Source organism: Lissotriton helveticus, chromosome 8, assembly GCF_964261635.1.
Source record: "Lissotriton helveticus chromosome 8, aLisHel1.1, whole genome shotgun sequence".
NCBI classification, from domain to species: domain Eukaryota; kingdom Metazoa; phylum Chordata; class Amphibia; order Caudata; family Salamandridae; genus Lissotriton; species Lissotriton helveticus.
In genome coordinates, this window is record NC_136069.1 from 256110448 (window position 1) to 256137321 (window position 26874).

The window sequence follows — 26874 nt, forward strand, 5'->3', positions numbered from 1 at the left end:
TACAACACATACCATTACAACGCATACCATTACAACACATAGTACCCCCACACTATCCAACACTTACCCTACTGTTGCACCCCATGGAGTTAGAATAGTAATTTTTACCCCCACACTGTCCAATACTTACCTTAAATGCAATGTAATGGTATGTGTTGTAATGGTATGCGTTGTAAAGGTATTATGCAATGTAATGGAATGCGTTGTAAAGGTAGTTTCTAAAAATGCGATGTAGTGTCTTGCGATGTAATGGATTTTGTGATGTAAATACTGTGTTGTAAAGGCATGCGTTGTAAATGTATGCGTTGTAACGTCATACATGCGTGGGTCTCACCAGTCAGAATTTACTTTAGGATTGAGTGTTTCTCAAAGTTGGCAGATTTTATAGACTCTGAGGATGTTTCACTATTGTGATGAATTCTTCACCTCGCCTCTATCCCAATTTCTAATTCAGACGTAGTCCCTTTTTTGATTCCCATCTTTCTTCAGTGGAGCAAAGCAGGAGGCTATAGCAACAAGGGCTTCAGAGGTTCAGATACTCTTCTTACAAAGTCCAGTGGAAGGCGCATATGGTGGATACAAAAGCTCCAAACAGGACAAGCTGGAAAGCTATATTCAACTAGGTCGTGCTTTCCTTAAGGAGCTTAGGTGTTTGAAGAATTCTCTCCATTCCTGGTTTAATTCTTACCAAACTCAAAACCTTATCTCTTTCACGTTACTGTAAACCTTCCACCAGTCCCTTTTTTAAGATAACACCGGTTAGACTCCCCTCTCAAAAGCTCTGAGTCTTCTCCCAGATCCAGTGATATGAAAACGATGGAAACCACCTTCCCCTTTGCACAGCTTCACCTGCGGGCAATGAAAAATGTCTGGGACACTTCTGTAGTTGAAAAGACTTCTGTCACTTTTCCTCAGATTTTGAGTTTTCATGTGAAAGAGAAAGTGCTTTGTGATATCATTTGGTTCTGCTCCTCTCAGGTGGCTTATTCTAGTGAGTCAGTGTGTGCACTACAACAGTGTAACTGGCTTCGAAAAAGGCGGCATTGTCCTCAAGCAGGCAAACTTGCTTAGCTGGGCTTTTTATAGAGTCACTGGAGGAAAGGCAGCCAGCAGTATAGCTTTAATTCAGGTTGGCTCTGTAGCAGCACAAATCGAAAAACAATTTTGCCAACTTTCCACTGACGGGACAAATTACTTAGTGTGTTTCGTTTTTCTACATTTAAGAACCCAGCCCTTTAGACTTACAGGCACAATCAGAGGTGACAACTAATCTATATAAAAAAAAGTAACTGTTCGTTTGTTCAAAATCTCAAATCTCCGAAAGTTCTTCGCCGATTGCTTTGAAATTTTGACACAACGTTGCATTCGAATATGCGCATGTTTTTATATACACAACGTTGGATTCTAAAACGCGCGTGTCGAATACGCGCATATTTTTTATCAAAAGCACAAACAGACACATAAAAATGTCAATGTGTGTCTGATAAAAATCTTAAATCTACAAAAGTTCTTCACCGATTGATTTGAAATTTTGACACAACGTTGAATTCAAATAAGCGCGTGTTTATATATACACAACGTTGGATTCGAACATGTCCGTGTCAAATACGCGCGTTTTTAATCTAAAGGACGAACAGACCCTATCGATTGGGTTTCTGCGCAACTACATTAGACGCATAGAGACAATAGTCTACATATATTAGGATGGACAGTTGGTGACAGGATGGCAGACCGGGAAGTGGGTGGAGGGAGGGGGGAGGAGTTGGTTCACTTTGCAACATTAGCGCTTGTTTATATATACACAACCTTGGTTTCGAATACCTGCTGTTCAATACGCGCGTGTTTTTAATGGAAAGGGCAAACAGACCCTATCGATTTGGTTGCTGCGCAACAAATACAAGGGACGCATATAGACAATTGTCTACATATATTAGGATGGAAAGTTGGGGTGAGGATGGCAGACCGGGAAGTGGGTGGAGGGAGGGGGGAGGAGTTGGTTCACTTTGCAACATTAAGAAAGGACGCATAGAGACAATAGTCTAAATAGATTAGGATGGACAGTTGGTATCAGGATGGCAGACTGGGAAGTGGGTGGAAGGAGGGGGAGGAGTTGGTTCACTTGGCAACATTAAGAAAGGACGCATAGAGACAATAGTCTACATATTTTGGAATAGACAGTTGGTGTCAGGATGGCAGACCGGGAAGTGGGTGGTGGGAGGGGGGAGGAGTTGGTTCACTTTGCAACCCGAACGGACCTTATCGATTTGGTTGCTGCGCAACAAATACAAGGGACACATATAGACAATAGTCTACATATATTAGGATGGACAAAAAGATATTGTATACCCACAAGCATTGTGAAATTAAACGTATTAGAAACGTGCGCTTACTGTTTTCTTTCTCTTCCATTTAACCAGACTGAGCCACAGCAACGCGTGGCCGGGTACAGCTAGTATATAATGTAAAATGTTCCACTTTCCCCTGCCATATGTTACTGAAGTGGATCAAAAAATGACATCCTTGCTGGGACACGATGGTGTTCTTCAGACAGAATAATAAGGTATAGTCTTTTCTCTGGATCCATACATTTTGATCATACATGTGGGGGGAGTAAATATACTCTGTTGCCCAGATATGATATTTACTTTGTACGATATTGGGGAGAGGAGTTGGCCTAACGGCTAGGGCGGTTGACCTCGAATCTGGGAAACTGATTCGAGTCTTGGCAATGACGCTAAACGTCCTGTGATTTTGGGCAAATCTCTCAATCTCCCCGTGCCTAACAAAAATGTATGTGTCCTCATGTAACGCAACTGGTGCTATGTAAAGCGCTTTGATACCTTCGGGTCTAGTTCGCACTATATAACACTGATTAAAAAAAAGTCTTCCCTTCGCTGGTTCACTTCGTGCACCAACTTGCCAAAGCCTTACTGGAAAGGTAAATAAGCTCATTTGATACAACCAGTTTCAAAGTAATCGTTAAGGGGAACAGGTATACATACTGGGAGACTGAATCCAATAGCATAATCCTACGATGAGCAAAACCAAGAAGACAAAGTGACAAAATATGTCATTCAAGTGCTTTGAAGATATACTTAAGGTGCTTCGTCCTATTCCCAATTATGCAGTATTAACGTATATCAAAATCTTAGAAAGGGGGCTAAATGGGCATTGTTTTCACCCACTATTTAACAATAACAAGAATGTATTTATTTATTGATTTATTTTATAAAGTTTTATATAGTGCGAACATGACTCTAGAGCAGAGGTCATCAAACTTTTGGATGCCGAGACGCCCCTGTCAACATTTTCAAACGTAAGGACCCCCTCCTGACAAAAATTTCTAAACCTCTAGGTTATGAGGAAGGTGAGGACCAAATTATGCGACAGGCTTGACTAAATTGTGTGAGTAGAAAATGTAAATAATGTTCTGTGATGCTGCGTATTTTGGGGTAGCATTGCTTTATTATTTAGAATTTTTTTAAACATAGTAATACTGAGGAATGATTTCACCCCATCAGTACCAGTTTATAACCAAAATACAGCAATTAACATCAGAAAGATGTCTAGTCAACCTCTGTGAAGGGCCTCCCAATCCGCAGGAATACGCGCTGCCACATTAGAAGCTGAATTGGCCATGGCCAGGAGCAGCAAGGGTGCATTCAATCCGTGGCGGTCTTGTGCAGAGTTAAGCAGTTTACCCATGCCCCTTTCCTCTCACCCCCTTTCTTCCATCCCTCTCTTCTCTCCTCTCCCAACCCCGGATACCTCTCTCACATTGCAGGCAGATAGGTATTAGCCCCAGGACACCTTTTGGTAACAGTAGCGCACTACAAATGTAAATAATAGGCAGAAGCAGGGGATCCACTAGACCCGAACTTCAGGGGGGAGGTTAACACTCCCAGCCAGGGCTTGACAGTCTTTCCACCTTCTCCATGAATTCCCTCACTACCACTCACCAACAATACACCTCATCTCTGTATAGCACCTGTCTGACAAACATTTCATTTTTTTATAGCGCTATTCATAGTTTACTCACACTCAGTTCTGTGATGTGCATGGTACATCTTCTTTGTACCAGGCACTTTAACCATCTGCACTGTGTGGGTGACAAGAGTGCCCATATGACTGCACAGTGAGCAATGCAACAGTGTGAGAGTAGGGTAAAAGGAGTGACTGCAGGGTGAGTGAGGTGACCATATGTTTTTGGGTTCGGCTGTAAGTGCAGAGTGGGACGAATTAGTGCATGGTTAGTGATGGCCTTGTTTGAGTGAGCTACAGATTGAGCAGTAAGGGGGGGACAGGTGAGTGGAGTGTCACATGAGTGCAGGGTGAGAAGTGTGCTCGTGTGACTGCAGGGTGAGGTACAATTTTTAGTGCAGAGTGATCACTGTGAGAGCAGGGTCAGCGGGTGAATGTTGTGAGTGCATGGTGATCAGTGTGAGTGCATTGTGATCACTGCGAGTTCATTATGATCACTGTGACTGCAGGGTGAGTGGGTGAATGTGAGTGCATGGTGATCAGTGTGAGTGCATTGTGATCAGTGTGAGTGCATTATGATCAGTGTGAGTGCAGGGTGAGCGGGTGAATGGTGTGAGTGCATGGTGATCAGTGTGAGTGAATTGTGATTACGGTAAGTGTAGGGTGAGCGGGTGTGAGTGCAGGATGAGCGGGTGAATGATGTGCGTGCATAGTGATCAGTGTGAGTGCACTGTGATCAGTGTGAGTGCATTGTGATCACTGTGAGTGCAGGGTGAGCGGATGAATATTGTGAGTGCATGGTGATCAGTGTGAGTGCAGGGTGAGCGGGTGAATGATGTGAGTGCATTGTGATCAGTGTGAGTGCATTGTGATCACTGTAGGTGCAGGGTGAGTGGGTGAATGTTGTGAGTGCATAGTGATCAGTGTGAGTGCACTGTGATCAGCGTGAGTCCATTGTGATCACTGTGAGTGCAGGGTGAGTGGGTGAATATTGTGAGTGCATGGTGATCAGTGTGAGTGCAGGGTGAGCGGGTGAATGATGTGAGTGCATTGTGATCAGTGTGAGTGCATTGTGATCACTGTGAGTGCAGGGTGAGTGGGTGAATGTTGTGAGTGCATGGCAATCAGTGTGAATGCACTGTGATCAGTGTGAGTGCATTGTGATCACTGTGAGTGCAGGGTGAGCGGGTGAATGGTGTGAGTGCATGGTGATTGATGTGAGTGCATGGTGATTGGTATGAGTGCATGGTGATTGGTGTGAGTGCATGGTGATTGGTGTGAGTGCATGGTGAACGGTGTGAGTGCATGGTGATCAGTGTGAGTGCATGGTGATCAGTGTGAGTGCATGGTGATCAGTGTGAGTGCAGGGTGAGCGGGTGAATAGTGTGAGTGCATTGTGATCAGTGTGAGTGCATTGTGATTGCTGTGAGTGCATGGTGATCAGTGTGAGTGCATTGTGATCAGTGTGAGTGCATTGTGATCGCTGTGAGTGCATTGTGATCGCTATGAGTGCATTGTGATCGCTGGGAGTGCACGGTGAACGTGAAAGTGAAGGCGAGAATGAGAAGTGAGTAGTCTGAAAACAGGGTGCATTCCCAGAAACTTGAAGCGTAGGGTTTCAGATATAAGTTAAACTATTGCTATAATGGCATTAATCAGGGTTCGAGGGTGGAGGAAATAAATAATGTGCTGATCCTGCAACAAACTTCCAGTCTAATGATTAGGGTTACCAGCTCATTATTTTGATGGCCCAGAAATAAGCAGTCACCTACAGCTGTATTTTTTGCACTTATCTGTGAATACTTAGAACAGCAAATATAAATAGAAAGCACTTTTAATTGTGTTATAGGGATGCCTCAATGATCCATGACCTAAAATTAAAGAGAATAAAGAAAGAAAAGTCACATAAATAATTAATACATACTTTTTTATTTATAACTCAATTTAGTGTCAAGAGCAGGTCTCTGCAGGATCTTTAAACAACACATAGCAGGCATGTTTCTTTTGGCAATCCAACTTTAGATTTATTTTCATTAAATGCATTCTTACACTACAGCAGTAAGTGTAAAAAGACAAATGTAAGGAATAGGGCGCCCGATTCACAGAATGAACTTAAGACTCAATCCTAAACTTACTACTATTTTGGTATTCACAGAATGCACTTACTACTTTTGGCATTCACAGAATGAACTTACTACTTTTGGTAATCACAGAAGTTAGGATTTTGTCTTAAATTTGTCTTAAGACAGACTTAAGTTAGGATGTTGTCTTAAGTCTGTCTTAAGTCTGTCTTAAGTTTGTCTTAAGACAAACTTAAGACAAAATCCTAACTTCTGTGAATACCAAAAGTAGTAAGTTCATTCTGTGAATGCCAAAAGTAGTAAGTGTATTCTGTGAATACCAAAATAGTAGTAAGTTTAGGATTGAGTCTTAAGTTCATTCTGTGAATCGGGCCCAGGCAGAGTGGGGGCCCAGGGGGTACTGGAACCATAAAAAAACTAAGCTTTGGTAATCAGTTAACAAAGGCATGTAAATATGCTAATGGTCTTTAAAGACCTGTGAAAAACTCGGGCCGGAGATAAGACTCCAGACACTGCCCAGCCGAGGCCCCAGGAGTGCGAGATGCACTGCAGCAGCCCGGGCTGAGACACAGGATGGGGGAGGAGGGGGGCTGAAGCCCTGGAGGCCAGGGCAGAAGTGACACTGTGAAGGCGCGACCCCCTTTGCATCACTCCACGGCCCCCCTGGGGATCGCGCCCCACAGTTTGAAGACCCCTGCTCTAGAGGGTATCAGAGCGCTTTACAGTACACAATTTGGTGTAATGTAATTACAAGACAATACAAATTAGATGGTCTCATTTCTAAAAGCATATTCTTTATTTTATTGTTGCATGTGAAGTAACGACCACAGGCAACGCGTGATTACTCGTGTTTGGTATGAACTTATGAGCCTACATCACCCTCTTTTGTGACTCATTGCGAAACTAAGAATTCATGTTTAAGGTGTGCTTCTTCCACTAATAACTTATATTCATGCTTATTTAGGTCTTTTTAAGACAGCTCGCCCAGGGAGTGAGCACCCTTTGGACTCTTAAGGAAACTATACAGAGTGCGGGAATATATACCACAAACATTCTTGTTTCTTTTTATTATCATACGTTTGAAGAATGTTTGATGGGGCTGTCATTCTCTTTCTCTGTCAGACCTGGCCACCTCGAGAGGTGCATAAATAGCTGGAGAAGCCCAGAAGGGTGCATGCCAGCACCCAACATGTTGCAAGGACAGAAGAACTATGTATTTTAGGACCCCTCTTGCCTTTTTCAATTTTTGTAAAACTATGGACTCACCCAGTGAAATTGATGAATCTGTTGTTTGAGGATAAATATGCAAACATTGAAATAAACACAATACTTAATGAACACACATATTCATGCTAGATACCATATAGAGCTTGTATTCCTTGCACATCATCCTCAGAAAGAGAGAAGTCTGCTGATCCAGAAAATGAGTATACAGGATACATCAGGGCTTCTGGGTTCCTGGAGTGATCCAGCCCCAGCACATGGCCAAATTCATGGGCTGCTACAGCAAATATATTGTATCCTGCAATAGAGCAAAGCAAGAGCATGAAACAATGTCTGCACTCGTATATAGACATTTTGAGCAGAAGCACATATCAAGCCCATATCCGGCCAAGCTGTGTTATCCTTGTTTACATCCAATTACACAACTCCCTCTTAGTATTTCTGCCTTGTGATGACCACTAATGTCCCTTTTCTTTATTATCTCAAATCATATGCCACCTCCTTACAACTGAATGTCACAGACTAAACCAGTTTTACTGACCATCCATAGAGTGACTGGAGTATCCTTTTCCCTTCATGAAAAATGCAAATATTTTATATGAACGCATTTTAGGAGTATGTAAAGTAGTACTCCTGTAGTCCTTCTGCAGACTCGTATATGCCATTGGGAATTTGCCCCAAAACATTTTTAAAATGGAATATAAATAGAAAGGACTGTGCCCTCTTTGCACTTTAACTAATATGGAATTCAATGTTTGAGGGCCTATTCTGAAGTCTTGTAACAGTTTGTTCAAAAGTACTCCCGTACTGCTACTTCATGTCCTCATAAATCAGCCCAAAGTGTCTCCGGTAATAGTGAATATTGTCATGGATATGATCAGCTAAATATAACCACAATTCTTACGTTTAAACAGATGTATGTTAGAATATCCTACACAGAAATATAATAGCTATAAATATATTGTCCTAAATATAATTTTTAAAATATTGTCCCACGAAGTATTGATTTTCTATTACTAACTCAAATTGGCCAATATTTTTGTTGAAGGTAATTCGGGCACAATAATTACATCAGATTATATTCTGGCAATGGCATTTTGGTGCCATCCAAATAGATGTGCCCTGCCACTGTCATAAACACATAAACACAAATAATGTCTCCCAATATATGTGAGGTAGACAATACATCCTTCCCTGAGAAAGGATTCTCAACAGGCTCTAACATGCAGTACAAACCTCTTCTTTAAGTCCTTTCACAACCTTGCGGCTGTATCCAGCTACAGCCCAAAGTATTACTTTTTCAAATTATTCCTTAAATCACAGAAATAGATGCTACCTTAAAGGTATTTGTCCATCTAAAAAAAGACAATGGGCCTGATTCACACTTACATTGATGAGTAAGTGCCTATCAAAATGAGTAAGTGCCTTCTGCGAATACCAAAATGGTAGTAAGTTTAGGATTTTGTCTTAAGTTAGTTCTGTGAATCGGGCCCAATGTATTTGCCATGACCACACGGAGTTGTTCACACCTGTACACAGACAATGTTATCATGTATGCTATCATATGTGTCCTGAATGACATGTTCCAAGGGCTAGGCAAGAGCTGTGGTATTTATAAAACTAACGGTGGTATTATACACGTCAGGCGGTAATAATTAGATGTGCAAAGGGAAAGATAATGAAAGATAAGGTGTCACAGTTTAAAATATACGGAGTGGAACAAAGAAAATGTTGGGTTTTACCTACTGAATTTGTTATATTAATAAAGAACTATTGGAATTATATAGGTAACTGATTTAAACTCGAAAAACATGGTTTGCAGAGTGAGAGGAAATCCATGAATGTTTTTGAAGAATGACCTGACAGAGTTTATTTTGGTCGCAATTTACAGCAAATAGGAAATAGATTTACCATAAATCTGCTCTTCGCCCTTCACAAGTCAATTACAACTCTTCCTGGAAGGACTGTGGGATTGCACATCCAAGCTTGCAAGCTGCTCCTGCACGGGATCCCAATTATCCCCCATGCAATCTATGTGCAGGTAGTAGACTCACTTCAGAAACAAAGGGGTACATTTACTGAAAAAAGTGGCACAACGCAGCACAGCAAACAAAGTTGATGCTATGTGCTGGGGAGACAGAGCACTGCACAGCCACAGCTACTATGATATGGTGTTGCTGATTTCTTCCCCAGTGCTGGTTCTCATTAAGTCTGCCTTATCACCCTGCACACACCTTTGCCCCATAATACAATGATGTGTGATTGATGTCTAGCATATGTTTTGTACCGAAAGTGTATCCTTCCAACATAAATTACTATGCTTATAATCGGTTTAAAACTTTTCCCACTTGAATGTGTGCAGTACATATACATCACACTTGCAATGTCTAAACACTGTCAGCTAGGGGACCTCATTCCGCACCACCTGAAGAGCTCACTATGTTTCAAACACAAGGTGCCCACCTCTAACAACCAGCTACCAATTGGTCATACATTGGATATATATAGACACAGTCGAGAGGCAACGTAGCAGCGTACCATAAGAAAAGTAGCAAATTAAACTGCAGGAGACAATAAAACGAGCAGGTCTTTTGCATGTGTTTGTCTTTTTTAATTGTGCTCCTCTTCAGAAAATATAATGAAACGCAGCTGAAGTGTTTCACCTTGTTACAGACTTCCTGAGAGCGGAAATGCTCAGCATCTTTGGCATTTCTCAATCTGTGCAGGAGGCAACACAGATTGTGCTGGGAGACACTGCTATCACCCACCCACTGTGACTGAGGGGAATTCACTGCACCCAATACAGAACTGTATTTTGGCACAACAGGTGCATTTCACATTTTATTGATAGCATTGGGTAATGCAGGTTCTTCACAGTGAAGTGCAGAAAGGAGAGGTGGCACTCACTCTGTTAGCAACACTTTTGACTGATCCACCTATGCACCCCAGAGGACGTGTGCTTTCAGTTTATTTTACTTGTTGGGAATGGAGGGCACAGGGCATTAGGACTAGAGGGGGTATACTCATTGGAAAATCCCCTGGGGAACAGCCCTGATATATCAGTAATGTCCGAACCCAAACAATATCCAGTTGGCTAATTTGGGGATCACCAAATTAGGGGACCTGTAGCAGGATGATAAGTTGATAGCATTTATACACTATGAGCTACTTTCCTATATTGCAGTCTGCTTCACACTGATGAAATCCCATATACAATATCCAGCCAGCTTGTTAGAAACTGGGTCTCTAGTTGGCAGAAGTACGGACCCTGTCCAAGTAGGAACCGCAGACGTAGTCAGGGCAAGTCACAACACAATCCTAAATAATCCTTTGCCCACCCTCTGGTAGCTTGGCATGAAGCAGGCAGGCTTAACTTAAAAGACAATGTGTAAAGTATTTGCGCAATAACTCCTACAGTACTGATGAAAGCCCATGTACATTATCCAGCTTAACCCCTGAATTACCTATGCATACACAAATGATTTGGAGCACTAATCCCAGGGGATTTATCTCCATCACTTACAATGATATTCAGAATGGGAATTGATGTTATATTTTTATTGTAGTAGTTTTAGTGGACCTAAGATATGTATGAAATTTACAGTAGCTGAAATGTGTTTGAGTGCTTGTGGGTGCATGTCCTATGAGATATAGTGATTGTCACGTTTGGTCTATTAATTATAGTTATCTGGGTCTTTCTCCTTTTCAATCTCTCTTCATATCTATTTATTATAACCATCTGTGTACATCTCCTTTTTAAAGCAAATGACTGTATATGTAGTGCACACCATTTAGGACCTGTATTATACACCTGCCACTATTGCACTAAGTTCTATTTAATGAAACTAATACAAATTATTTAAAACTAACCAGAATACAATGCTGGTGGGGTCATTGCTATCAAGATGTGACATGGACACAGATTTAGGGACATCTGTGGTTGATAAGCAATGGAAGTACTGCTGTGTACAGACTGCAAAGATATCTTCAATAACAAGCACTGAATATTGCAGTACAAGAGCCTACAGAGACTCTACTATACACCTGTAAAACAAAAATCCTTCAGGATAGATGAATGTTGGAGCAGAAATAAACATTCAACAGCAGATTTCACACATATGACATGGACTTGCACCATGCTCCCAGTATACATTAATATACTCTAAGAGATGGTATGGCAATTGCCACGTTGGCGCTACTGTGCTTTGGAAAAGATGTGCCACCAGCAACCCAGAAGTAAAGAGAAAAAGTATGCTGTTCCTAGGCGTGACAGGGAGGGGGGGGGGAGAAAGTGCAAAGGGGCAGGCCACAGCAGTGGTGGCTGGTTCCCGTAAGGTGCTAGGTAGAGTAAGGATGGGTGTACTCGTACATGGATAGCTCCCATAAGGAGCAAGGGCCCTCACACACCCGAGGGGTGTCATTCTTCATCATAGGGCAGCTCCTCGTTGGGCCAGCACTGCAATGCCCAACGGGCCCCGCAGGGGGGGGCTCTTTGCCAGAGGTCTTCACTGTTTGCCGTCGTGAAGCTAGATAGTATATATGTGTGGTTGCCTTTATATAATGAGTAGAAGTGGGATAGTGCATGTGCAGGGATGGGCAGCCTTAAGATAGGTCCTGACTCTGGCACCCCGAGGACCACAGTGGGTCCTTCTCGCAATATTTAGCGAGCATCTTCATCACGTCCCTGTTGAGACACCTTCATCACCCCTTTCTTGGTGCAATATTTTCCAGAAAGTATACCTATACCTCCGGGCAAAGTTATTTCACATTTTCTACACTTCTAAGATTGCTACCGAATCCATACTTAACCCCTTCAATGCGGGGTGTTTTCCCCACGCTGTGCGGGGGGGAGAAGGTCCACGCGCGGTGCCGCTGTGCTTGTGACGAGCTCAGCTCGTCATGAGGCACAGTGGAGCTGCACTCATGACGAGCTGAGCTCCTCACACCCACACCCGTTTTCGAACGTTCAGCACAGCGGGGCAATTATCCCCGCGTGTGAACTTTCCAACGGCCATGACGAGCTCAGCTCGTCATGACTGCAGTTCAACCATGCCTCATGACGAGCTGAGCTCGTCACAAGCACTCAACGGATTAAAGGGAAGTGACACATAGTTCCTAAAGGCGGAACACCACATGCCACCCCCTTAGAGTAGACCAGAATTTTGATGGCCCTGAAGAATTGCCTCGATAACTTTGGACAATTTGAGGCAAGAAACATGCACGACTCACAAGGACTAACACAGGTTTAATCTTCCCCTTCCACTCCATGACTCTTTAGTCTGTTTTTAATTATGGCCCCGGTACTCCTCGAATAAAAGGGTTGGAGAATCCAGGAGCCATTTTTACTGCACATTCACTATCCCACTTCTACTCACTATTTAAAGGCCTGTGTGACTTTGACCGGCAACCCAGAAACATGCAGCTCTAACGCAAGCCAAAAGGAGAGCAGCTATATATGTTTTTGCAGTTATATATAGGACAAACTCGACCCAAAGATATTAGAGCGTTTTATATGAGCACCAGTTACATTACACAAGGACACATTCATTGTTGGTAGGCAGAGGGAGATTAAATGATTTTCTCATAATCATAGGATGTTGAGCCAACACCGAGACTCGAGCCTGGCTATGCAATTGGGTAAGGGCCTGGTCCCAATGACTTAGGATTTGGTGTACTCTAACAAATTGGTAGATACTTACACAATGTTCGTACCGCAGACAGCACGCCACAGGGACATTTGGGAGTCACTTTGCAGCTAGCCGGTGAGCAGAATGGGTATTAACTAACCCGTCGACATATGCAGCATTTTTGCAATAAGGGTGTGCACTTATTTATGATAATGGTATTTATCATATTTAAACTTTATGATTGCGGGTAGTGGTGATTGCTCAAATGAGGAAATGTGTGCCAGAATGCCTGTTAATTCAGAATGATGACTGAAACATACGGAATATCTACAATGTTTGAAAATTAAATATATATATATATAATTTTATTTAAATGAGAACATTAGAGCCTGAATTCAAATAATATTTTTGGACTTCTTCAAGCAAACAAGATGCTGAACTGTGCAAGACCTCTTACTAAAAATGACTTGTGTTTTTTTTGTTTATGCGACAAACAGGCAAGTACGCTAAGAACAGGGATTGCTCACAAATGCCGACAGCGTATGGGACATGGTGGTTAGCAACACTTCTGCATGTTCATCTAATTTCAACAAAATGATGCATACACAGATGTGTGCACCTCGGGCCTGCATTCACCTCTGTTACAGGCGCACCTCACAAGGAAAAGACACAAGGCAAACAGTGTTAATCTTTGAAAGCTCAATTTTCTAATTATTTCTGTCTGCTTTTCTGTTTCTTTAATCAACTGTCCCTGCTGAAGTGTTGCTGGTTATTTCTAGGCCTGTCCCGTATAACAATGCCCAGACATACTTCAGCCACTACATATAGTTTTACTACCCCTCTGCCTGCGAGGCTCAAAATAGCAATAACCAATTTTACAGGTTGTGCTCTATAAGGTCCTGCCTCTGAAATTCACTTGAATCACCCCTGTGGTTTGGTTTGGTTGGTTTAATTTACTACTTGTAGCATCAAGTACAGATTTAATGTGCAAAACAATATAACTTATAAAAAAAACTGTAAAATTAAAGAGGAACAGACAAACCTCCCACAAGCCACATTAAAAAGACCGATCCATACTAACATACCCTTGAATCTTCCAGAAAAATCCATTCTATGACCAGTGGAGGAATCCAGGTACTTCTAAAAGAAGATGATTCTTCAAATGCTTTTTGAACCCCCGAGAGGAGGTTCATTCCAAAGCTTAGCGTGAACAGTGTTAAGCAGCCTACCTGAGTGAACCCAGTGGCCTCTGAGGTCAAGGGTGAGAGGCAAGCATTGCTTCCTTTGGGGGGGATTTGTCCAACACTCCCTGTGGCATCGAGAGCATTGCAAGTACCCAATCTTTCATTTTTTGCTGACAACGGATCCCCAGTGGTATTTGACCACTGAGCTCATCCATGCAAACTTCCTGAGTCTGTTCAGGCTTGTGAAAGACAGAGGCTTGCAAAACTGATCTACTGAGAAACGTGCCAGAACTGCACTTGCTTTTGCCATGGACGCTTTCCCATGTCCCAGGCAAGCTGTGTGAGGGACCTGGGAAAAGGACAATATTAAAAGAATTGCCACCCCTAAAAAAGTGCAGGATGATTGCCACTCTACAGTCAAAGGGGGAGATGGCCAAGTCATGGTGGAAAGTGTGGACTGCATTGTTCCTCATGGGCCACAGCTTCTACATCACTGAGCCGGGCGCAGCACTGGGTCCCTTATCAAAGGGAGTAAATGTGAAGAAATTGTAATTTCCACAATTGGTCCTGCTCCCATTCCCTGGGCGGTGGGCTTGCCCTGGTCACTCCTGTGGGTGCGAAGGGGTGGGGGGGAGATTTGGTCCACTTCCCTAAAATTCCCAGTCTTGTACGCACAGCCCAGGTCCTATACACGCTGCCCGGGCACACTGCCCCCGCACTGTGCACACTGCTGTCTCCCAAACTGCCCATTCTCACATAGACTTTGCCTATCGCCATACACATCCCTTTCCCCACACACTGCCCCTCTGAATGCACAGTCCTCACAATACCCCACCTATGCCCCTGCTCCCAAACAGTTACGTGGCTCCACGTCACACTGTCATTACCATTAAATAAGCAAACATCAAATTTGATTTTTTTTTTAATTTTTAAAAATTTATAAAGCGCACGTTCACAATGCAGTTTCATGGCGCTAGAGGGATTCCTGGGCTAGAGAGAGTACAGAAAACTATAGGCTGAAGGCCTGCTGGAACAAAAGAGTCTTAAGGGCCTTGTGAAACTCCATGTAGGATGGGGAGAGTCTAATATGGTGGGGAGGGTGTTCCAGAAGGTAGGCGCAAGGACCGCGAATTTCTGGCCTCCCGATCTTTGTTTCTTGAAGCGTGGAATGACTAGTAGGGATTTGGTGGATGAGCGGAGATCTCTGGGAGGGCAGTAATTGGTAATGGCGGAGTTGATAAAGGCCGGAGCCGAGCCCATCCGGGCTTGAAAAGTAAGACAACCAAGTTTGAACAGGGCCTGTTGCTTAATGGGGAGCCAGTGAAGAGCAATGAGAAGGGGTGACGAGTGATGAAATTTAGATAGGCCATGTACCAGGCGGGCTGCCTGGTTCTGCACCAGCTGAAGGCGTTGAAGTGCATAAGCGGGAGCGCCATTGTAGATAATGTTCCCATAGTCGATCTTGGATAAGACCATGGCCATTACGATCAGTTTGAGTGCAGAGGGGGAGAAAAACCGGGATACTTTCCTAATGATACGCAGGGTAAAGAAACAGGAAGAAACAACAGAACTAATGTGGGAGTGAAGTGTCAAATGGTGATTGAGTGTGATGCCAAGGGTCTTAACTGAGTGAGAGGGAGTGGGGGGTGGGCCAAGAGAAGGGGCCAGAAGGAAGGAGACCAAGGGTTGCCACTTCCACCCGTCAAAATCAGCTCTGTGTTATCCGGGTTGAGTTTAAGGTGGTTTGCGTTCATCCAATTTCGGATAAACAGCATGACAGACTGGAAGGCAGTGACACCTGATGAGGGAGAGGAAAATTTAAAAATGAGTTGGAGGTCATCAGCGTAGTTGTAAACTGTGACCTCCATTTGTTGTAATGCAAAAATAGGGGGGAATCAAAGAAGGAACACCCTGAGTGCAGTACCCAAAAGTGCACCCTGCGAAGTAAGTGAATGAGCAACATCAGGATTGAGAAAATAGACACATCATCAGAGCTAAAAATAGGAAGCAGTCAGAAACATAATATTCATCGGCTATATAAAAGCAGCAAAGTGTAAAAAAACAAAAAAGCAAATCAGAACAAAACTCAGGCAATACATAATGTAACTCATAAAATAGACTAAAAAGGGGTCTGGATAACTTGGTCACAGTCCTTGCAGAGTACTTCAACCCATTTACAAGACCATTAGACAAAAGCAGTGAGAGAAAGTGAAAAGATCTCTCTGAAAATCTGCTTCAGTCCCTGCCTTGTGTTATCTCCTACACCGTACAACTAATGCACATTAAGGAGGCACTATTTGGTAATGATGGAAGAACATCATGAAAAGTTGAAAGCGGTATTTCGAAAGGAAGGGACAGAAAATATAAGTAAATTAGTTTGTAAAATCAAAACTGCCATGGATATGGACGCTATTAGTCACAAAAGGCCAGTAAGACCCGTTTGTTTTAGTTTAATGGAAAGTTTCTTACTGGGGAACTATTCATACTGGGGCAGATGTATCATCCCCATCATTTGCGATTCCCAAATAGCGATTTTTAAGAGATCGCTATTTGGGAATTGCAAATTGGGAGGTATGTAGAAATTCGCTATTTTTTAGCAATTTCTTAAAATTCCATAATTGCGATTAGCAAATTGCTAATCGCAATTAAGGAATAATTTCTATTTCATTTCATTTCTATGGGCCAGGAGGACCATAGGAAGGAATGTGAAGTTATTCTCAATTTGCGATTCGCAATTTGCTAATCGCAAATTGAGAATAATTTCAAGGCTGCAGGGGTGTCCAAAGGACACCCTGCTGCACCCCTGAATCTTACATGTGTGCGCATATGGCGCACATACATGCCCTAAGGGCATGTGTGAGCGCCACATGGCACCTTAACAAATGCCAAAAAGTGCATTTGTAAAAGAAAACGCAAATTACCACCAACTACAAGTAGGTGGTAATTTGCAATCTCTTAATGTGGATTTGCAAAAAAAATATGCTTGATGCATAGCATTAAAGGAATCGCAAAATTGCGATTCCTTAAATACTTGAGTAAAATAAGGAATCGCAATCTTTGCGATTCCTTATTTTGCGATTTTGCACATACATACCAAAACACAGTTTGCGATTCGCAAACGCCGGAATTCTGCGAATTCCGGCATTTGCGAATCGCAAACGGCTTCATACATCTGGCCCACTGTTCTTACTGGGCTCAAGGTCACCTCAAAGAATGGCCATTCCTTAAATAAAAGTTAGTCACCAGGTACATTACCTTAGACCTACTTGAGGCCCATAGAATGGAGCTACACATTAGGCAGTGGAAAGGGACTGCATCACCCGAATGTATGCCAAATGAGAAAGGTCACGGAGGTTCGATGCAGGAAAACAGGCAGACAAGTTGCAGACATCCACTCTAAAATAGAGGCTGCCAAACTCTCAACATCACAGAAACAGATCCCTACAAAAATGTTGGTTTGTTCTAAATTCTCAAATCTATTCAGAGTCATTTTCCATCATTTATGGGACTGGGTTAATTTACTATTCTAATTGTAATTTTTGTTTATTTGGAGACACATTTTTGATAGTTGGTTTATGCCCAGATGAAGTTAATGAAGGGAGACATAATACAAGATTGAGATTTTTGGAGTCTATATTTTTAGTAGATAGTTTCACAGAAGCTGTTTTTCAGTCAACATGTTCACGCGTGATACTCACTGCCCGCGCTGTGTCTTCCCAGATGGTGGATGTGGGGTTAAGGTCTCGCGATGAGATGGTTAGCTCAAGATCTGACACTGATGCTACAGTCTTCATGTACCTAATCTGGCGACAGTGTTTCTCGTTTTTGAACCACGCATACCTGTAGTAGTATTTGTCCAGGTTTCGTCTTCATCAAAATGGGCGTCCCCGCCAATATATTGTCCCGGTGGGAAGGCGTGGGCAAGTATTCCAGAAGGCCCATCAAAAGGGAAGAAGTCCCCATGTTCTGAAAGCAAAGCATGGATGTCTGCATTATAGATGGTACTGTGGTGTAGCCTACAGTAAACCTTGTCAAACACACAAAAGCAGTACTTGTTCACTGTACCCAAAGAGCCAAAGGAAATCATGATGTCGGCGACACCGCTCTCAATCTGGACGAACTCTAGATTTGTCACGTCTGCCCACACCTTGAAGGCTTCTTCCATTGCTAGATCCACCGTCGCCTGTGGCAGATCTGGGGTGTAATTCATCAGTCTATGAAATAGAACCAAGAAGATTGAAAATCTATGATTTACTTTCTACAAAGTGAAAATCAAATCCTATAGTAAGTCATCACTTTACACTTATGACAAGTAAGCACGCTGGGTAATAGGTCAGGACTAGATATGGTGTACAGATTACATTGCACAAATGAGAAGCTTGCACTGAAATAGTAGATTTATCAGCAATTCTGAGGCAAATGGCATTGCCTCGCTGTGCCTCACCCTTTCCTGGCAAAATTTGGGAACACTTAGATGAAATTCAGCTCATAGGAAATATGATACAGAAAAAAAATCATTGCATAAAAGGTACTAAAGAGCCATTTAGTTCTGTGCCTACTGCCAACAGAAATTCGCAAAAATTGTAATGTCGAGCGCTGCACGTAACACTGCCAATGTTAGAAATAACTTTATACCTGCAACACCTGAACTAAATTGTATTCTGCCCAACTTAAACAAAATACCTGACACTGTGCTCAACAAAACAGACAACTAGGAGCTTGTTTCTTCACCTGTACGTTAAGTTGGCTGTGGGCCACCTCAAATTCCTAGGGAACAAGTTGTACTCTGCCACATCGGGGACACCACATCTCGGCTGCCGCATGAGGTTCAGTGTTTCTGGGTTCAAGTGGCCAGTCACCGCCAAGCCAAAGAAAGACTGCATTTCCCGCAATTCTGGCGTCAGAGGGTCGGTACTCCTCTTCTGTACACCTGACTTCAAGGGTCTCTGGTAGAAGGTGGTGAGATAATTCTGGAAGTAGAGTGGGCCACGTTTAGGAAAAAAGAGGTCCCTTTGTTATGCAACCAGAACAGCCATGGGCTGGATCAGTGCCTTACCGTTGCTAAGTGTAGGTCACTTCCTGTAAAAGAGGCCGGCTGTGTAGTGGTGGACGAAGGGAGAGGGAATGCTCGTGCCAGGCTCCACAGAAGGAAGGCTAGTGCCAGCTGCATCATGTCTGAGCCCGGATTCTAGTGACCTGTGTGGTTGTACTTCACTGTTGGTGTGTTTTCTTTTATAGAATAAAAACGTGTGGGAGCTCGGTTAAGCTCTTATCTTGTTGACATTTTCAACTTCCTTCTCTCCAAGGACACAACATCAGTTATCCTGTTCTTTCACAAGAAGCAAAACACATGGGGGTATGTAAGTTGGGTTTTAAAGAAATCTGCCTGAATGATAATGGCTGCAATAGACACGCTTGGATTTTCATGACTCAACCACTTGGACTAATCACTGAGGTCATTAACTTTCAGTGTGCTGTCAGAGTCAGCACTGAGAACGTCATCTCGTGCTCTAAGCTCAGAAATGTTTCTAGCATCCAAATGGTAGTATAGACCAGTAATCCTTAAATAATAAACTTATCAGAATCCAGCAACACAAAAACACATGACCTGAAAGTCTGCCATTGTTTGCTGTAGGTGATGTGAACTCATTTTCATTGACTAAGGTGAAAGCAAGTTGCTCTAGTCTCTAAATACAGATGCATTGCAATTTTTATCTTGCCTGTTTTTTTATGTTTTATGATTTATCAAACATTTACATTCTGGCAATGCACCACCATCATTGTCTTTGAATTACATGTTCCAGAAACATTTGAAGAGGGACAAGCTCTACATTTTTAAAGGTCAAACACCTTTAAGGGACCACACATCTTACAGGCTGCCGACATAGCCTGCCAATAATATCAATAATCCAACATGATGTCAATCAGATCCCAAAGAGGGAAAAGTCTTAGAACAAACACAATCATTCCATGTTATATCACTATAGAGAACTAGTACTTGTTACACATATCAGGAGGATCACATGATGAACCTAAGTTTGCAAAGACAATGGAGTGTGTGACTACGCAGCAACCAGTCAGACAACCCTAGCAGAAGACGAAGATGGCTTGGCAGGAGCGCAGAATGATATCTCCCATCCTGACTGAGTGTGAGAAGCAAGCAACTAGAGATCCCTGGCGTGCCTGTCAATGTACAGAGGTCCTATATGACATAGATGCACAAGGCATTTGCGAGCTCAATGCCCAAACATGTGATGTTGCTTGTGTTTCTTTAAAGTGGTGACATGTCCCAGAAGTTTGGATTAAAATGCATCTCTTAGGTATGGGTCCAGATTGATTTGTATTTGATTGTAATGGCACAGACACCATAAACAAACAATGGAATAGAATACTACCAGTAGTAATTCCCAGAGGTTATAACTGATTCAAGCATGTCCGTTCCTCGCTTTTTTTCTAAGTATGTCTCATAAGTGTAATACATAACCTCAGACATGAGACACTAGATCAGTCTCCTATAGGTACTCGAGCTGTACCTCACTGATGATGTCCACTAATGTCAAAGCACAGGAGGGGTTGTTTCTGACCTGTTTTTAGCAACTGAAGACTGGACCACTACTTTTGGAGTGAATTAGAACTGATTTGCAAATGACTGATTCTCTTCTGTAATACAACAGATAAGTTAGAAATGCTATCCAGAGGAATGCCTTATGGTGGCCGCAGCACCTTTAGATCTAGAGAGACAAGCAGCTTAGAAATATTGGGGCATATTATCAAGTGATTTATCTCCGCTTTTTTGGCTTTAAAAGCCAAAAAAGCGGAGATGAAATTATCTCCCTATTACCTAGCTGTCGCTAACAATAGTTAGCGACAGATAGTAGGAGATAGCGACCATCTTGGGCCCCGCTTTGCATGTCAGAGATATTTATCACTAATGACATGCAAAGTGGGCGTGCCAAGATGTTAGCGACTGGAAACAGTCGCTAACATCGCTATCTCCTATTACCAACCTTTGGAGATATTCGCGCTAAGCGCTAATATCTCCAAAAGCTAACACCTGCCCTGAGCAGTTCTTAGCCATGTTATCCAATGGGAGGTGGATAACATGGCTAAGAGAATTAGCTCGGTAATGCATGAATATCGCTGACTTTACAGCGATATTCATGCATTTCGGCCGATTTTTATCGCTTAGGAGATAAACCTTGATAATAGCACGGCTCCTAAGCGATAAAAATTGCCGCAACACGGCGATAAAATTATTGCCGCTAAGCCAACATAGCGATAATTATCGCTAGTTGTTGGTAATATGCCCCATTGAGTGTGCCTATTTTTCGATATTGGTTCTCACCTGGTTGGTTCCTCGACTAATGCATTTCCCCAAAAATCAATGAAGCCCTGATTCTGGATGGTATTTCCACTTTAAAATTCACTAACTAGTACCCGTTTTTTCCAAGAATGTTTAATAACTACAAGAGCCAGAGACAGCAGGTCCTTTTCCGTAAGGTTTTCTTGGGAGAGAAACGTAGAATTTTCCACCTGCCTTGCATATGCGAAAAGGGTCATCAAAGGACCGTTGAGGGGCAAGTGGTTGGAGGGTCAGGATGGGGTTCCTCTTTTTCTAGGAGAGCATTGTCTTTCCCCTCATACGTCTGCAGGGTCAGGTGGGGGCCACACTGTTCATCTACCCATAGCCCCTGCCCCCGCGGCAGTGAAGATAGGTGTGGAGCCTCCTGAGTTTGCAGCCCCACTATATCCAAGCCTGGGAACACTTGTATTTGCAGGTGGCTTAATTCCACCTGGAGTTATCGTTACTAGTGATATTGTACCACTAACTGATATTTAGTTATTGTTTCAGCAACTGCCTTACAAAAGAACATAAAACACAGAAAATGCAATTACAATATCCATTATAAAATCATGCACTAAAATGAAAAAAGTTCAAAACAGCTCTTTAACCCAATAATTGCGCCACTTATAATAAGTACCATAGTGAGCAAGATGAAGGAATGCAGCCATTAGGTTTTCAATTGGTGGTAGATTTCAGTAGGTTTTGAGATCAGGTGCGAACTTTAAAAAATATTGATATTTATTGTTATTTATGCAATAGACTGTTGTTGGCTGGGCATTGCAAAATGGAAAATCTTTTACGATTAACTCAAATTTCACCTGCCCTAATTTCTTAACAGTTAATTCCCAGCACTTAATTAAATCCTGGCACAGTGAGGGTTGGGAATGGTTGAGGTTATGATTGTCAGCTTAGGAAAGCAACAGAGCAGCTCCCCAACCTGGATGTCTTTCTATCCACTTTTGCTGTCCAGTTTTGGGGGTTCAGACTGGATGGCCATTTTAAGATCAGCTCTGGCTGACTTAAGTGAGGATTTGCCTTCATGGTTCTGTGGTGCTTGTATTTCTGTGGTAGACCACACAATCAGGACAGCACATCTTCACAAAGCCACGAAGAGGGTCTTCGTCTCTTGTTCTTATGTTTGTTAACCGGGCCTGACCAGCAAGGTAACTCTCAGATAACACGTGAAGGAGCAGTGTTTAAACACCAATGTCCCAACAATAAAGAAAGAAACTTAGACCTTACAATGCTCAAGCAAGTGTGAGTAATTGAGAAGTACTTAATAAGACAATTTCCCGAAAATGAGAACATAAGCTGTTGAAAAGTAACCCCATGTGAATCAAATGGTGAAAATCATTGCCTAAAAGAGTAGGGATAATATAAAAAACTAAAACAAATGACGAAAAGGCTTCAAAGTTTCTTTTAGAGAACCGGCCAGGAGGCTGGTGCTCCTTGACACTAACTCATAAGGGCATGTACTTAGATAGAAGCTGAGGACCGTCCAGGTGATGACGTTTACCTTTTCACTTTGAATTTTACTGTATATGGTCCCCATTTCAGTTAATTTCATTATATTAATGAAGCAATAGTCTCAAAGCATTGTAAAGATCAAGATAAGCCAATTAAATGATACCATAATATGGATCATACAAAGACAGGAGAGGTGGCATCAAATGGCAGGTGACGAGAGAGAGAGGAGAGCAGATGTTCTTTAGGAGACAGCAGTAAGAGTATAGGGCAGTGTTAGAAATGAGGGTCTCTAGTTGGCATAGGTAGGTACCTTTGTCCAAATAGGGACCCGTGATTCTAGTCAGGGTAAGGGGGTACACTTCTAAAATAACCCCTCCTCACCCCCTTGGTAGCTTGGTATGAGCAGACAGGCTTATCTCAGAGGCAGTTTGTAAAACATTTGTGAACACATACAGTAATACAGTGAAAACACTACACATGGACACCACACCAGTTTAGGAAAATAAGTAATCTTTATCTGAACCAAAACAAGACCAAACAACAAAAATCCATAATACAGGAATAGAGATATGACTTTTAGATGATAGAAATAATTCAGTTCAAAGCAAATTGCAGATGCGACATCTTTCACACAAAGTTCCTGGGATGTGTCACACCACTGGGATGGCCCAAGGGCTGTTTGAGGGCTCAATCACCCCTTGCGCTAACATCTTGGTGACCTCCTCCTTGATGCAAGCCTTGACCCTGTCAGTCACTCTGTATATCTTGTGGTTCACAGGAGGACTGTCCCCGGTGTCAACATCATGAACACACCGCTGAGTGACTCCAGGGGTCAGGGAGAACAGAGCAGCAAACTGCCCCAACAGTTGGCGGCAGTTGTTCTGCTGTTCAGGAGTCAGTGCGGGGGAGAGTGTTACACCATCCACTGACCCATCTTGTTCCATCACAGACAGGAGGTCAGAAAGAGGCTCAGTCTCCTTCTCTATTCCAGCATCTGTTGCTAGGAGCATTCCCACTTCGGACCTCTCCAAGTGTGGCTTAAGGTGGTTCACAAGCAAGACCCGGAAAGGGTTCCTTGGTAGACTGCAAGTCCACCAAGTAGGTGACGTTACTCTTGCACTCCACCACCTCAAATGGTCCGGTCCACTTGTCCTGGAGCGCACAGTACTCCACGGGGCGGTGACCCACACTTTCTGTCCAGGCTGAAACTCGATAAGAATGGCATTCTGATTATACCAGTGTTTCATCTCCTCCTGGCTGGCTTACAGATTTGCCTGAGCGAGTTGCCTGAAGTGCTTAGTATGGTTTCTGAAGGACAGCATGTAGCTATATACATCCTGGGAAGGTTTACTGGGAGCTTTCTCCAAGCCTTCTTTCACCAGACTTAGAGGTCCTCTTACAGGATGGCCATACAGGAGCTCAAAGGGACTGAACCCTAAGGACTTCTGCGGTACCGCTCAGTAAACAAACAAAAGGCATGGTAAGAGGAAGTGCCACTTACGCCTCATGGGTTCACCAAGACCCATAACCATGCCCTGCAGTGTCCGGTTGAATCTCTTGACCAGCCCATTACCTTGGGGGTGGTAAGGAGTGGTGAACTTGTAGGTAACACCACACTCCTGCCACTAGGACATCATATACTCAGATATGAAGTTAGTACCCCGGGCAGACACCACCTCTCTGGGGAACCCCACACGGGAGAAAATCATCATCAAAGCACGTCCCACCATGGGGGCCGTCACAGTACTGAGAGGGATGGCTTCCGGGTACCAGGTGGGATTGTCCACCAAGACTAGGATGAACCTGTTGCCCATGGCTGTCTTGGGATCCAGAGGCACCACAATGTCAATACCCACCCTCTCAAAGGGGGTGCTGACCACAGGGATAGGTTGGTGAGGAGCCTTACACTTCCTCCCACTCTTACCACTTGCCTGGCAAGTCTGGCAAGACCTACAATGACTATCAGAACTCTTACGCATTTGGGGCCAGTAAAAGTGGGTGACAAGCCTTTCAAAGGTCTTGTCTTGCCCTAAATGTCCTGCCAAAGGCACATCATGAGCCAAACCCAGTAGGAAGGCTCTGAAGCGCTGGGGTACCACCAGCACAGGAGACCATTCTCCCAGTAAATCCAATGTAATCCAGACTGATCACCTGCTGCCTGCTTTACAGCCTGTTGCCGCAAACCAACAAGAGAAGGGCATTTCTGCTGCTCCTAGAAGAATTCCTCACTGGAGAGTACGCCTTCGTGCTGCCAATGGGTCAGTTCAGGCAAGTCTCCCAGTTCAGTCACTTGTTCCCCTGTAGGCTCCAGGTCACCCCCCTCAGGGTCCGCCTCCTCCTGGACCGTGGTAACATCGGAGGCCAGTTTCCCACGCCCCCTGCCTCTTCTCTTTCTGGCAAGCACCTGGGCCACTCTTTCAGGCTCCAGGTCCTCTTGAATGCCCTTACCGGCTGCCATTGACCGAGTGGTCACACATGCCCACTCAGCAAGACCCACCATCTCTAAATGAGACCTCTGCTCCACCTTCGCCCAAGGGGAGCGCTCCAAATCATTGTGGAACAGACAGTCAACGGGCATGGCTGGCCTCACAGCTACTTTCAAGGTACCTGAGACCCACCTCCCACTCAAAGGGAACCTGTGCCACTTTGCAGAGGCACTCTGAATTGTCAATGGCAACTTCTGGGTAGAATGCATTGGAGATCACCTGCTACTCAGACACCAGCCGACAACTGACAGCTGTCACACTGGCTCCGATGTCTCTCAGAGCCTCCACACTATGTCCATTGATGGTCACCCACTGCCTGTACTTCTTAGTGTTATCAGGCAGATGAGCTCTTGGGATGATCTCACTGTCCCCTAAAGAGACCAGGGATATCTCTGCGGGACTCCACCCCTCTTGGGCACCCAACTCCTCCTCCAAGGCAACACTAGCCATTTCCCGAGGCGGTAAACCAGTGGGTGCTGGTAACCTAATTGGGACACCTAGGATCTCCTTGGTAGTGGCCCACCTGACTACAACCAACACATGCCTTGGAACCCCTATGAACGGGAAACATCCTTTACGACAAAACATTTACAACGCGGTACCGTTACCACGCAGGTTTTACAACGCAAGTCGTTACAACGGCTTGCGCTGGAGGGCGCTGTAGGATAGGGAATAGTTTAATTTACTATCCAACACCTTCCCTACTATCCACGGGGACTGGAGTTGGAATAGTAAATTAAACTATTCCACTATCCACCGCCCCCCAACTCAAGTCGTTGTAACGACTTGCATTGTAAAACCTGCGTGGTAACGGTATGCATTGTAAAAGCATGCGTTGTACCGACATACATCGCCTATGAACAGGCTTACCTGTCGAGACCCATGGCTTCTTTTCAGTGGGAGGCTGGGAACCCTTACCACGGTTCCCTTGGCTATTACTTTGTGGCCCTTTTTGGAATTCCTTCTGTTTACCCTTGTTCCCCCCCCCCCACTCCTCTGCTGGGGACCTGCCCACCTCAGGCAGAGACTCCCACACAACCTTTTTGGACCCTGTTACTGACCCAGCGGTCCGCCTCCACAGCAAGCTTCCTGGGGTCAGTCAGCTTACTGTCAATGAAGTGCTGGCATAGCTCTGGAAAATAATTATCTGACAAGTGCTCCCATGCAACAAAATCATAGAGCTCCTGCAAATCATTCACCTTGCTACTCTTCTCCCGATCATCCAATGTTCTGCAAAAGTAAGACACATACTCCACCAAAGTACTTGACTCCAGCTTCTTGCAGTTTCTAAATTTCTACCTGTACAGCTCTGGGGTCAACCCATACCTTGCTACTAAGGCTTCCTTCATGGGGACATAGGACAATGCTAGCAATGTCTCCTTTCCTTCACTGATAAAGCGGCCCACAACCCCGCTCCCCAATCTCTCTCAGGGACTCTGTGGGACCTCATTGCTACCTCATAGGCTTTGAACCACTGAC

General features: G+C 43.7%; 1 protein-coding gene across 1 annotated transcript in view; it reads right to left on the reverse strand.

The window, feature by feature from the left end:
* The window catches only part of LOC144772589 (collagenase 3-like), a 35135-nt gene extending 15865 nt beyond the window's left edge, over positions 1–19270 (reverse strand). Inside the window, exons 1-5 of the mRNA XM_078657016.1 lie at positions 19154–19270; positions 18829–19067; positions 18163–18311; positions 17938–18063; positions 7423–7584 (exon numbers count right to left, since the gene is read on the reverse strand). Of these exons, the coding sequence (XP_078513142.1) occupies positions 7423–7584; positions 17938–18063; positions 18163–18311; positions 18829–19067; positions 19154–19270 (793 nt within the window). The remainder of the gene's footprint in view (positions 1–7422; positions 7585–17937; positions 18064–18162; positions 18312–18828; positions 19068–19153) is intronic.
* Between the last annotated feature and the right edge of the window lie 7604 nt (positions 19271–26874).